The sequence below is a fragment of the Populus nigra genome, chromosome 12 (genome assembly GCF_951802175.1).
Source record: "Populus nigra chromosome 12, ddPopNigr1.1, whole genome shotgun sequence".
In the NCBI taxonomy this organism is placed as follows: domain Eukaryota; kingdom Viridiplantae; phylum Streptophyta; class Magnoliopsida; order Malpighiales; family Salicaceae; genus Populus; species Populus nigra.
The window spans coordinates 1,211,912-1,225,933 of NC_084863.1; the positions used below are offsets into that span (position 1 = coordinate 1,211,912).

The 14,022-nt window shown below is 36.8% G+C and overlaps 2 protein-coding genes across 7 annotated transcripts; one reads left to right on the forward strand and one right to left on the reverse strand.

Moving 5' to 3' along the window:
• Positions 1-1,168: 1,168 nt before the first annotated feature.
• On the forward strand, positions 1,169-8,011 carry LOC133669744 (E3 ubiquitin-protein ligase JMJ24-like). Of its 6 annotated transcripts, none has more exons than XM_062089998.1 (14): positions 1,169-1,420; positions 2,034-2,660; positions 2,768-2,910; positions 2,992-3,085; positions 3,213-3,345; positions 3,442-3,496; positions 3,686-4,376; positions 4,502-4,831; positions 5,263-5,727; positions 5,829-5,901; positions 6,330-6,415; positions 7,085-7,204; positions 7,360-7,430; positions 7,716-8,011. In XM_062089998.1, exons 2-14 carry the CDS (start codon positions 2,106-2,108, stop codon positions 7,813-7,815), a joined length of 2,916 nt encoding a protein of 971 aa, XP_061945982.1. In that variant the 5' UTR covers positions 1,169-1,420; positions 2,034-2,105; the 3' UTR covers positions 7,816-8,011. The 6 variants fall into 6 exon arrangements, with proteins under 6 accessions (XP_061945982.1, XP_061945981.1, XP_061945983.1 ...); XM_062089997.1 differs by having other exon boundaries at positions 1,170-1,420; positions 2,992-3,091; XM_062089999.1 differs by having other exon boundaries at positions 1,170-1,420; positions 2,034-2,642; positions 2,992-3,091.
• Positions 8,012-10,225: 2,214 nt separating this feature from the next.
• On the reverse strand, positions 10,226-13,819 carry LOC133670054 (zinc finger protein GAI-ASSOCIATED FACTOR 1-like). Its single transcript, XM_062090472.1, has 3 exons — positions 13,349-13,819; positions 11,938-12,334; positions 10,226-11,423 (listed from the first exon to the last, which is right to left on the reverse strand). Exons 1-3 carry the CDS (start codon positions 13,515-13,517, stop codon positions 10,463-10,465), a joined length of 1,527 nt encoding a protein of 508 aa, XP_061946456.1. The 5' UTR covers positions 13,518-13,819; the 3' UTR covers positions 10,226-10,462.
• Positions 13,820-14,022: the final 203 nt, after the last annotated feature.

Sequence of the window (14,022 nt, forward strand, 5' to 3'; positions counted from 1 at the left end):
ATAATTCAATTTAATTATTTTCAAATTGATTTTTATACACATTTGTAATAATTCTGTAAATTTGCTTACCCTGTAAAAAGAGGTTTCAACAAAATCAAACGACTCGCAAGCAAAAGCGAATAAAAAAGAGGCCCGAGGCCCAGATTGAAAATTATAGGAGATAAATGGGTACAAGGCCCATATTCATCGTCTATGGCTGGACATCATGGGCATTTAGCCCGTACTGGAGACAACAAAAATACAGGCCTAAGCATGGGTCCGATCCGATTACCGACCAAGTACCATATAATTTGCGACATTTTATTGAATTTATTTATTTAACTTATAAATTAGGATTCGATTTTGAGTTGTGGCGTCTTATATTTACCAAGACTAATAATTAACAACCACATTAATCCGAAAATGATCAATATATAAATTATTTATTTCTTATTAATAATATATATCACTGCAATCCATTACAAGACTTGTTTTTTTTGCAAAATTTTTGTAAGAAATTAATTAAAATGAATTTCACCTAAAATGTAAAAACTACCACCATCTGAAGGTTTCATGTGCTGTGTATTTCTTCCAAACAAATTGTCGAATAACAATTTTTTTATATCAAGTGAAAAAATGAAAATAAAAAACCAATGGGATTCATTCAATAAAAAAAATTAATCATGTTGAAACGGACATTAGGGTTTTAGTTTTTTTTTTTAAATATTGAATTGTAAAATTTAGTTTAATTAAATTTATAATGATTAAGTTAAATTGATTGAGTTAATTAATTTCAAGAATATTTTTAAAAGATAATAAAATAATATTATTTTAATACAATTAATTAATTTGAACAAACTTAATAATATAAGAGTTGACTAAATAACTCATTAATCCACGTCGGTGTGAACTATGATTCACACTATCATTCCTATCTCTTTTTTTTTTTCTACACCAAAATCATGGTCGAACAGGAAAAAAGATCGACAGCATGTAAAATAAAAATTCGAAAAGTAATTATATTATAAAAAAATCTATTTATTTATTAAAAAATGCAATTAAAAAAGTCTTAAAAAAAGTCAATATCAGAGTTAACGCGTAACCGGTTTGAGTTCCAGTTCTGGTAAACTTCACAAACACAGTTGTCTGAACCTTAAAAACAGAACCAGAAAGAGAGGGGAAAAAAAAAACCAGCAAGGCAAAACAGTGGCACTGTTGTGTCTGGTCTGGACTGTGAAAGCAAAACTATTAAAAACAGAGCAACACAGGCCGTCCATTAAAATCTGCTATACTAACTCTTCCTTAGCCTTTTACTATAATTCCTAAAATAATAAAAAAAAAAACATGAAGACCAGGACCAGTACTTCTACGACTTCTAACTTGCTTTTCCTGTCTTTCAATACATTATTATTTCCCCACCAAAAACCCTAGTCTCCCTCAGGTACCCTTTCCTCTCCCCCTCACTCGCTTTTTTTTTTCTCTTGACATGGGTTCCTGATCGTTTTTGCTGATCTGGGTTTGCTTGCAATGTGTGATTCCCTGGCTTGTTTTTTCTCTAAGAACTACCCAATTCTTGAATTGTTTTTATTTTTATAATAGTGTATTATGTTTTCCTTTCTTAACTTAATTGTGGTTTCTGATTCTTTTATTGAATTTTACTTTCTCTTCCTGTTAACAATTTCTCACTTGTAAGCGTTTATGTTATTATTGTTGCTGTGTTTCTTCAATGTGTTGTTTGTGTTTGGATTGAAAGTTTGGCTCATGGGATGTCGATTTATTGACTATTTTTTCCGCGTCTTGCAATTTATTTGATTAATTAAGTTAAATTTTGATACTGAGCATTGTAGTTTTTTTGGCATATCTTTTATGGGAAAACTTTATAATTTTTAGTACATCCAGTGTAATGCTCTGTTGTACTGTGTTAGGGTTTCCACATGTGGATTGCATATGAATGTCATGTGCTGGAGCATCACAACCTGTGTATTTTCAATGACTTTATGGTGATATGTTGTTGACTTTTTGTGGATCTTTTGGTTTGTAATGTCCTATTCCAGATTGGTGTTATGAGCATATGCTTGTGAGTTGAGTGTCTTGTTCCTGTTGAATTTCTCTGTGACACAACTATAATGGATCACCTAAGATCATCCTCAGCGATTGGTGAGGAAAATGGTGGTGGGATTCCTGATGACTTGCGCTGCAAGAGGTCGGATGGGAAGCAGTGGAGATGTACTGCCATGTCTATGCCAGATAAAACTGTTTGTGAGAAGCATTATATCCAGGCAAAGAAGAGGGCAGCTAATTCTGCGTTAAGAGCCAGTCTGAAGAAAGCCAAAAGGAAATCAATAGGTGAAAGCGATATCTACTTGGAGAGTAAGAGTGATGATTTTGACATGCCACTCAGGAACATGAAAGTTGAGGAGGATCAGCCACTTTCGGTCTCATCAAAGAGGTACAAGGAGAAAGTACCTAAAAGTCAGTCTCGCTATTCTCCAGAAACACTTATAAGGAGCTTGCGTGGTCAGAATTCTCTAAAACTAAACGATGATTCCCAAAGAGATTTCGAGTTTGAAGAGAATTGGAGGTCATATAAGACGACACCTCGTTCAGCAATGGAATCATCCAGGAGTAGATCACAAAGGAGTTTTGATGCCAGTGCTATGACAGTGAGTGAAACTGTCACAGTACGTGAAGTGTTGTTGCTATTACTATATTGTTCAGTTATATTTTGTATGGTTGCTTTCTCTTCTGCTTCAATATGTAGATATTGAAAAGAACACCTTGTTTTCAGGAATACTCAGATGCAAGCACCGATGCTTCTGAAGACACTGGTGGGCAAACTTGTCATCAGTGCCGGAGGAATGACAGAAATAGTGTTACTTGGTGTCTCAAATGTGACAAGAGAGGTTTTTGTGATAGCTGTATCTCAGAATGGTGAGGGCTGAGCTCTGTGGGGAAAGTGCAGTTATATTTCCAACTTATAAGCTTAGTCAATGATGTATTCTTTACTTCTAGGTACTCAGACATTCCATTAGAAGAAATTGAGAAGGTTTGTCCTGCATGTCGCGGGATCTGCAATTGCAGGGGCTGCTTACGAGGAGATAATATGGTAAAGGTATTTCACTCATGGATTGAAGGGACCTTGTTTTTGTTACACTGTTAAGTTTCTTATGTTTCATGAACAAATTGTGTTGGGATTGCCTTATTCAATGATGATTTCCCCCCTATGTTTTTAGGTAAGAATACGGGAAATACCTGTTCTTGACAAGTTGCAATATCTCCACTGCCTATTATCTTCAGTGCTTCCTATAGTTAAGCAGATCCATCAAGAACAATGCTTTGAAGTAGAGCTTGAACAAAGGCTGCGTGGTAAGATGCTTTTGATGATTTAGTGGCATCCGGAATTTAAACTTTCTGTATGACTTTTTCCCTGTTCTGTGACTAATTGGGATATTAATTATCCAGGAACTGATATAGATCTTGTCCGGGCCAAATTGAATGCAGATGAACAGATGTGCTGGTATCGTAGAAAACTTATGCTCTGCTTAACCAGTTTCTGTCACTTTCTTCTTTACTTTGTATATGAAATGAAGTCAGGACCTTGGTCTTTATTTGTTTTAAAAACAAGTCTTACAATTTGATGAGCCACAACACACGCTTCTTCATTTCAAGAATTGTTGTTCATTGTAATTTATTTGTCCTTTTGCAGCAATATATGTAGGATACCCATTATTGATTATCATCGGCATTGTGCAAATTGCTCTTATGATCTGTGCCTTCATTGCTGTCAAGATCTTCGAGGAGCATCTAAACAAGGTGTTGAAAATGAAATGGATGATAATCAGATTGATGGGAGAAGTCAAGACAATGAGACTCCATTAGAACCAGTGAGAGAACCACAAGTAAGACTAAAGTTATCAGATAAGTACCAAGGCTGGAAGGCAAACAATGATGGCAGTATTCCATGCCCTCCGAAGGAGCACGGTGGTTGTAATTACTCATCATTGAACCTAAGCCGTATTTTCAAGATGAATTGGGCAGCAAAACTTGTGAAAAATGTGGAGGAAATGGTCAGTGGCTGTAAGGTTTATGATGCTGGCACCCCACAGAAATCCAGGTTGAATGATTCCACACTCTGCCAGTATGCTCACAGAGAGGACAGTGATGATAATTTCTTATATTGCCCCTTATCTGAAGATGTAAAAGCTGATGGGATAAACAAGTTTAGAAAACACTGGGTTCGGGGTGAACCTGTTATTGTGAAGCAGGTATTTGACAGCTCATCCATATCAAGCTGGGATCCAGTGGCTATTTGGAGGGGGATCCGGGAAACATCAGATGAGAAAAAGAAAGGTGAAAACCGAACAGTGAAGGCCATAGATTGCTTACACTGGTCTGAGGTGTGTTTTCCTTAACTTTTGCTTATATCAGGTGTATGGCTCTTCTTTCTTCTTAACGTCAGTAAATAATTTGATGTTGTGTTAATCTCTTTGATTGTCTTGACAAGTGGTTTTCTGTGTGACAGGTTGATATTGATCTTGATCAGTTTATCCGAGGATACTCAGAGGGACGAATCAGGGAAAATGGTTCACCAGAGATGTTGAAGTTGAAGGATTGGCCTTCCCCCAGTGCTTCTGAAGAGTTCTTATTATACCAGAGACCTGAATCTATCAGTAAACTGCCTTTCCTTGAATTTATCCATTCAAGGGTGGGTGTTCTAAATGTTGCTGCAAAGTTGCCTCATTACTCTTTGCAGAATGATGTAGGACCCAAGATTTGTATATCTTATGGGAGCCATGAGGAGCTCGGTGGGGGTGATTCTGTAATCAAACTTCATTTCAAAACGCGTGACATGGTAAGTTTTATTTGTTATTAAATAGGTATTGTAACACTTTCAACTTGCATGGTACTACTGTTCCTTCTTGAAATTCATATTGGAGATTTAAAATCTGGCTCCTCTTTTGTAATTTAGCATTTATGGTATTCAAGCTTTGAATTAAAATATTGCATGTGAGGTGTCTTTAGAACAGATATCTTCTTAATCTCATTGATATCCTAAATTTAATATTTATGGTTCACAAATAAATTATTTGTATTTCTAACATTTTTTCGAAGCAATTATTTTACAAATTCAGCTGGTTTTGAGTGCCCAAGTGCTGCTGTGGCCATGCCTTGTATAGAGAGCCCACATGGATTATTTAGTGGTTGTTTGTTATATTCTCTGCAATTTCACTTGTCCAAGGTGACAGGAATTAATATGGATTGACATTGCTGAGGCACATGCAGGTGTATCTATTGGTGCATACATGCGAAGCAAAGACAAAAGGTAGCCAGGAGAGTAGCTCAATTGACCCAGAAAAAAGCTTGGATGATGGAAGGTTGCCTGATATATCACTCGATGGACATGATATACAGGATGAAGTGAAGACAGCTGCAGATAAGGATGAGAAAATGGAGGATCAAGAGGTTGCTAATACCACTAGTATTGAAGACATTGACAGAATTGAGGATCATGGGGCTGAAAGAACCACAGGTGTTCAAGAGGTTGAAAGATTGGAAACCACCAGAGTGGAAGAGGTTGAGGGAATGGAGGATCAGCAGTTTAAGAAAGATAGTGAAGATATCCCTGTAGAGATTTGTCCAGGAGTTAGTTGGGATGTCTTTCGTCGGCAGGATATTCCAAAGTTAATTGATTATTTGAGAACATGCTATAAGGACCTTTGGAAGCCTGACAACATGGTGAATGATTTTGTAAGTTCACCTACTGAGCTTTGGAAATCTACCTTGTATTTTAGTTAAGCCAAATGGCTTATGTAACTTGCATGCTGCTGATCTTATTATTGGGATCTCAGGTCACAGATCCCCTTTATGACGGAACAGTTTTCCTAAATGCGTTTCATAAGAGACAATTGAAGGAAGAGTTTGGTGAGTAACATTAGCATTTCTTTAGTTTTTAAAATAGAACAGATTTAGGAGTCAGCTCTTTGATCTTCCTGCATGTTTATGGTTTTTCTGTTAACATAGTGAGGCATCTGAGCTTCTAACCATTTTTTTTTGTCTTCATAGACCTTTCTACTGTTTATTTTGTTAATGTATGGTGTATTCGACTTTCCTCCTTGATTTGCATGTGTATTCATATGCTGTGAATGGGTGAATACCATGAATTGCACTGTTGAAAAGTCTTAACGGCCAATAATTAGTTCTCTCTGACTGTATTTGATCTTATCCCCTTTTGCATACCCCAAGAGACACCAGGAATACTGCTTTGGTGGGGAGTGCACTTAATTTGTATATTTCCTTTTTTATGCTTTCCTTATATGCATTTTTAAGATGAAAATTATATTTCTCCTCAGGAGTTGAACCATGGTCATTTGAACAACATTTGGGGCAAGCTGTATTCGTCCCAGCTGGATGCCCTTTCCAAGCGAGGAATCTTCAGGTAAACTTGTTGTGATTAATTAGATTTCAAAGTTGGATAAATACATGTCTCCAGAACTTCTAATTGTAAAGACAATGTTAAAACATTTAGACTACAATGATGAAAACATGTTTTTTTTTTTAATTTGATTTTCAAATGGTTGGGATGTTAACTGATAGTGTGAATGTATGGTCTATGATTTTGCCCTAATTAGATCAAGTTTCATTAACACTCCAAAGTTGCAATAAATTCATCCTTATCCATTGAAACTCAAAAAGGAAAAAAAAGTTCTTCCTTGAGGAGATGATTTTAATTGTGGGTTCCAACTAATGTTGTTGCAATAGGGCTGCTTCTTTCCTCTACAAAGGAATGTTTTAGGCCCTCTTCAGGTTAGGGATATATTTATCATCGAACAATGTGATAAAAAGGGTGCTTTAGTAGTTTGGGGGAAAGGCACATGCTAGAAAAAACAACACCCGCCAATAGCCAGTAATATAGTTGGTTTTCTTTCGTTCTTTCTTCCCCAATTTTTGAAGTCTTAAGTGTTGCTGATTTTCAAAATTTTATAAAACTAAAAGTTTCCTGAACCAAAGATATTTATATTTAGAGTGGTTCGAAAATTACTTGCTTGAATTAAGTAAAATTATGCATTATAATTGTTTCTTTTTTTTTCTTCTTGTAAATTTGCAGTCCAATGTTCAGTTGGGCCTTGATTTCTTATCTCCTGAAAGTCTGGGGGTGTCTGCTAGATTGGCAGAAGAAATTCGCTGTCTTCCAAATGACCATGAAGCAAAACTTCAAGTTTTGGAGGTCAGGCTCTGGAATCTTTCTTCAATAACATTCAATGCTTTTTTTTCCTTGAAATTCTTTCACTATTTTTTTTCTTGTTCTTTTGTCATCCAGCCACCAATTCTTTGGTTTTCCTGTCAGTGAATTTCTTAATCTTCTATTGGGTTTTCATACAGGTGGGTAAGATGTCACTCTATGCTGCTAGTTCAGCCATTAAAGAAGTCCAGAAATTGGTGCTTGATCCTAAGTAAGCAAAACAGCTTAAATTTTTATATTTATTGCTTATTGTCATTGTTTTGAAATTTCATATCTTTCTGAAGACAAATGAAAGTGAAATTACCATTTGTGGGTTGACATTTGGAGCAAGGTTTGAGACAAGACAGTGGAGTGTGCTCAAATTTTCCCTAATATTAATCATACATGATTCTTGCTGTATTTTTCTGGAGTTTCTTGGACATTTATAGAATGGCTGCCTTGTCCCATCCTTTTCTCTTTACTTTGAACGTTAAGAATCATACAAGTTTTTTTGCAGACTTGGTGCTGAAATTGGATTCGAGGATCGCAATTTAACTGCAGCAGTTGCTGAGAACTTGGAGAAAGGTGCTAAGCCAAGACAGATAAGCTGTTCTTAAATTGGTGTACATTACTTGTAATTTAGATATAGAAAAATTATTTTGTTTAGGTGGCCGACATGCTGCCTAAGGGAATTTAAATGCATAAATGTATTTGTATGTAATCTTAGTCATTATGATTAGTGCCTCAGTGTTTGACATATCATGGCAGTTGTAATATGCAAAGTTTGAGTGAAAGCTAACTAGTTTTAAGTCATTTCTGTTTGATTGATGTTGAATTGCAAGCTGTTCACTCTTTTCAATAAATGATCTTGAAATTCAAGTTCCTCTGGTCTTAGCGTTTTCCTCCTTTTCTTTACCGAACCAGCAGATGAATTCAGTATAAACAAAAGCTTTAACTTGTTGCCACAGTAATGTAGAATAGCCTGTGTACTTTTGAAGCCAATCGCACAAAGGATGACCTCATGTTCCTCTGTTAATACGTTTGATAATGCTCCTGGACTAGCTGCCTTGAAATGAATCTGCGATCCTATAGGAGTCTGTTTTCACAATTGGCCATGCTGATTCTGGTGTTTGTGCATTTAGGGTGTATACTCTACCATCACGAGCACAACGAACTGCTACTTTATGCCGCCAAAATGTGGGGCTCTCAACTCTGAATTCCAGCCTGTAGTAATTAACCTGCCTTGATAGAATCCTCTCGTAAACTTGATTCTGTCAAAGTTCCTTTCATATCTGGGTGTGGTCCTGTGATTGTCCGAACAACAGCTTCTCCCACCTCCTTTGGCCCTCCAAATGCTTCAATCCTACACAATCAAAGACGAATCTTCCTTGCACACTGATTGAGGTTATTGCTCGCTAGAAAGCATGATATGCGACCTCTAATTTTGAAAGCTTGGATATTAGCATCACTTGTCTATAGGTTGAACAGCCCAGAGGGGCCGGTGAAACAATGACAACATTGACTTCACCTCATGAACCCGGGGGCCCAACCGGTGCATTCACATTCTTGCGCTGACAATCACCAGATTTCCCACTAATCAGTGGAGGTGGATCAAATGATCTCTCTCATATTCTCGTTTCCTCAGCTGCTCGATAAAGTAGCCTTTGATCTCCAACCTAAGTTTCTGGGTATATGAATTACTTTTAAAAAAATCATTCATAGTGTTAGAAGAACACATCAATTTTACAGGTAAGCGAGAAATCATGTTAAACAAAAAAACTTCAGTGACAAATTCATATAACAGAACCTCCCAACCAAATCCTTCATTTTTTTCGATCCATCGGTTATACCCTCCAATTGATAAAGCAAAGCAAGAGTTCGACCACATTGCGGCAATGATGATCCGAGAAGAAAACTTGTAATCCCACCAAAATTTGCACCAACTGCTACCAGAGAAGCTGAACCAACATCAACTAGTAGCGGCCTCTGAGATGTCAATGCCAAATGTGTAAATTGGCTGGAGGCCTAGGCACCCCTCGAAAACACTCTCTTTCCTATCCCCAGATGTTCGAGTCATGTAAATCTTGAGGATGGAGATCTTTTTGCATGCTAGAAAGTAACGCTCCAATGCCATTGTCTATGCTATTCCAGCTGTGCAGCACCGTAGCTAGCTCATTAACTTTTAAGGTTGTTCCCATCACCTTTTTGGGCGTACCAGGTATTGTTTGATTGGGAGTAGTGCAAGTTGAGACTTGGAGAGAGTGGGAGAGGAAGGAAGACTTGCCCGTTGACAGTGATGATGCCATTAAATTTTTGGTGGTTTCCATTTTGCATGCTTACAAGGAAATACTCCAGAGCCATACAAATTTCCCAGTCCAGCCTCTAATGTGTGGAAATGCTATGGGTATGGACCTGTGGTGGCGCACTGGTCCATGCATAAAGTATACCTATTCTGGTCATGGAAAAAAGCTGAAACCCTTTTGTGGGCTCCCTTAATTTGAATATTTGATGGTCTAAAAGTTGATCTGGGCTCACACTCCAGTTCTGCTGACCTTTTCAACTATCCAATTGGATTGGATGCCTTACCTTCGAGGATTTGACTAAAATCACCACCTTTTTGTATACACATCTATAGTTTTTTTAGCCACTGGATTTCATTTTTTTCTTCTTGCTAACAGCTTGAGTTTCAAATCTAATGGCTAAAAATAAACAAATTCTTCACTTTTGACTCTGTGATTCCTAAATCCAAAAAAGAATGTGTATATGAAAATGTGATGAACAGGTAATTGGGGATTTCAGAGGCCAATATATTGGTGGGTGTCTACAGCTCAATTTTCAGAACCGAACAAAAATTTTCTTATTCTTCTAGCTAGACGTCCATGATTAGACCAATTCATATCTATTTTTGTTAGGAGCACCTACGTACCTACTATACCTTGTTAATATAATAATGTTTAGAGTATAAATATAATAATTAGGCCAGGCATTAATTTCAGTAACCTACAGAATTCACAGGATAAATAAGAGTTTTGGAAAGAAAATCTATTTGATCTTCTACTCATATCAAAGTTGCTAATGTTGGGCCAAAAATCCTCAACACCTTTGCTTGCTCTTTAGCGAAACACTTGAGGTTCTTCCCTTGCTTGAAGCAGTAACTTGAAGAGAGAGAGAGAGAGAGCTAATTAAAGAAGTGAAGATAGAAATCATTACAAGTAGTACCTAGATGTAGCCTGTAGGAGAAAAAGAAATTTTGTTTATTCTTTTTCAAACATCCCACATGGGTTTCTTTAGTGCTGTTGCTTGCTCAAAGTGGTTCAGCCCTTGCATTCTTGGATGACTAATTCCTCTAGTAAACTCCATTTCTTGATGATTATGCTGTTGATGCAGATTCCTTTGTCTAGATCCTCCCAACCCCAAGAAATCAACAGTCATTACATCCCCAGTACTAAATCTTGATAAACCACTTGGATTAGCTCCAGTACTTGTTGGACTACTTAAACCAGGATTTGAATTTGCACCTTGAAAAACATTCTCATTGTTGCTACTAGCATGCTCCATAGTCTTAAATAATGAATTGTTTTGATCTAAAACTGCACTGAAAATCCCCATGTCATTCAATACTGAGTTCTCAACCCCACCATTCGCACTGAAAAACTGGTTAGCATATCCATCGTCACCACCTATCACATGAGATTGGTCATTTTGGGTATGCATCGTACCAAAAGTTGGGGGTGCCATGCTTGTGACAAAGCTCTTTTGCATCATGGGAGGGCTCACATTATTACTACTTGCAGTCGCACCCATCTGAGCTGCTTTTTGCAACAATGCTGTCGCTGACATTGATGCCGAGCCAGATAAATTATGAAGGCCGTTTCCTTCAAAGATTGTTGATGAATTTGCATTCAACTGAAGGGATGGTGACATGCTTCTTGAACCACCAAAAAGGCCTGTGGTGCCATTTGAAAACATGCTTCCCGATGAGGGTTTAGGTGGTGTCGGCATGAGTTCTTGAGGTAATGACAGTGGGTTCTTAGCATCTAGATGGTTAAAACTAGACATCATGGTGGATTGGTTTGGATTATTGTTGATGGCCATGGAGGGTATGAGGTTGGAGACTTGGCCTTGTAAGTTTGGTTCCATGTTGGGCATCAATCCTTGATTTGCTTTGGTATTTTCTTCAGCTAGGGCATCGCAGAAAGCCCTATGAGTAATGAAACTATCCCTCCTGCATGGTAAAACAACCAGACCCTGTTAAGTCAAGCCTCGCTATCAGTACTAAAAAAGAAACCCAAGTATTTTTACATATGAAAATAATTGCTGTGCGAGAGACTCTATGGTCATGCAAATATTGAATTAGTCTTTTCAATATATTAATACGATCATGGCAACTACATTTATGATAAATAATTAAGCCGAACGAGAGCTTAATTTAAGGTATGATTAAGACTTTAGGGTGAAATAATGATTTCATAATTGCATATATATAGTCAAACAAAGACTTCAAGCAAAGCTAGGAGTGTTGTCAAGCCATAGCAACTAAATTCATATATAAAACAATGTGGACCCACATGATGACCAATCAATGCGCTAAACCAAGAGACCATTAATTAACCAATGTTGTAATCCTTAATTATTCATGCACAGGTAAGTACTGGTGTATGAGTCTCTGACTAATTCGTTTTTTTGGCAATTAATTAAGATTAAGTAAGGAATTAGTGATCAATGCAAAGTTTATAAACCTGGAGAATATGGTGCCACAATCACATTTGTATTCCTTGGTGCCACAAGTCTTTACATGAGCTTTCCAATCCGACTGCACTGCATATTTCTTTGAGCATTTATCGCATTTCCACTTCTTTTCTCCATGTTTTCGACAAAAATGCTTCTTAATCCCTGTAAGATCGCCTAATGCTCGAGCCGGATTGTGATGGACACATGAAGGTTCTGGACAAACATAAACCCTTTTTCGGATTTCAGCAGTTGTTCTTTGCTTTAGCTTCCATGGTAGATTATGGCCACGCCGATGCAATTGAAGATTCTGGTCCCTTTGGAATCCTTTGTTGCAAATCTCACATACAAATCGATTTGTAGCCATAAGAGTGTTTGGTGATAGAGCAATAACTTCAGCACTGGGATCTGCCGCATATTTCATGTTTTAAAAAAAAAAAAAAACTGTTAGGCCAATTTTACATGAATTTCCTTCGGATATATACTCCAAGTTCTTGATGAAAATATTTTTACCAAACTGAATAATTAGAAGAAGGATAGTATTTTCAACAAACTAATTGAATTAACTTAAGCATAATTATTGCTCATATCGTGTTTTTCACTAGTGCTATGGTTAATCCAATACTAACAGGCACAAAAAGGGGAGCTAGCAGATTTCTTGGCACACTGCATACGATGATTAACCTATGTATTTTTTGGTTAGATTCTTGATTCTTGGACAACATTACAGATAAGACAATCATAAAACATGAGAAATTAACTGCAAGAAACATGAGTAGTGCAGCAAAACCAAGTAAGAGAAAGAGTGATGAAACCAAAGATATTCCATGAAGGATTATAAGTTTGCCCTTGTCTGAAACAGTTAAAAAAAACAAGACAGGAAAGGGCGGTAGCTAGGCAAACCAACAGTCCAATGCAATGATTGAGATCCTAGCCAATAATTGAACCCCATCAACCACTTATACACACCAATAATTCTCCATTTTTTTGTAAGCCAAATAGCCATAAAAAAACCCTCTCTCCCCACCACCAAGATAAGCAAAAACCAATAAAGAAAACCTAAAAAGAAAGGGAAAAGACCATTTTTTGTGTGGATCTCTTGTGAGGAGCTGAATCTGCAATAAGCCACTCAGTTTCCCTTTTTGTTATCATCCAAAAAGATAAATAAAAAGTAGCTATGAACTATAAAAAACAATCTCATATATAGTACAAAAACAACAAAAAACAACAACAACAAGTCTCCAATGCTCTGAGAACTCATCAGATCATCAAGACTGCTATAGTACAAGACAGTAAAAGTTAACCAAGAACAAAGTTAAAACTAAGAGATTCAAAATCAAGAAACAAAACATATTATCTTCTTTAAATTAATCATCTCTAACTACTTCAAGGAAATAATATATGGTTGAGGTGAATACACACCTGGATTTCCTGGGAGATTTCTTTTCCTCTTGAGCGGAGGTTGTTGAGTGATAGTGGAGCCATTGCTGTTAGCAGCAGCAGCAGCAGCACTTGAGTTCAAGTGAACTTCATCTGCACCAGTACCCCCAGAAGAGAAGCTGCCAGTGCCATCACCTGTGGTATTTGACATTGAAGTGGAGAGAAATACGATAAGAAGTAGTAGGATTTTTATTGAAGATTTAACCCTTTTTGTCTTTCTTTCTCTTTTGCTCACCAAACTTTCTTGTTTTCTTTCTCTCTTACAACTTCCTTGTTTAGGTAGAAGATGTGTTGTTTAGCACTTAAAACAAAACAAAAACAAAAACATGGAAGTTGGGGATTTGTTTGTAACTTAGAGGAAGACAAAAACCAGGAAATTCTCCTTCATTTCTGGTAAAAAAGAAGAGATAGTGATCAGCCTTTGTCACTAGGAGAGAACATGAGAAGGATCAGGTCATCTTTGGAGGCATCTTATAAATATATATTAATATTTTTTTTTTGAAATACTATTTGTCTTGCCCCTGGTTTTGTTGAGTATTAAGGTATTGCCCTTGCTTTCAAGATTTAAATCTTATATACAAGATCAAGTCAAACACATCCACAGAAATATTATTCTTTTCTAGCTACTATTCTTCCTCGATGGATGAGTATACTAT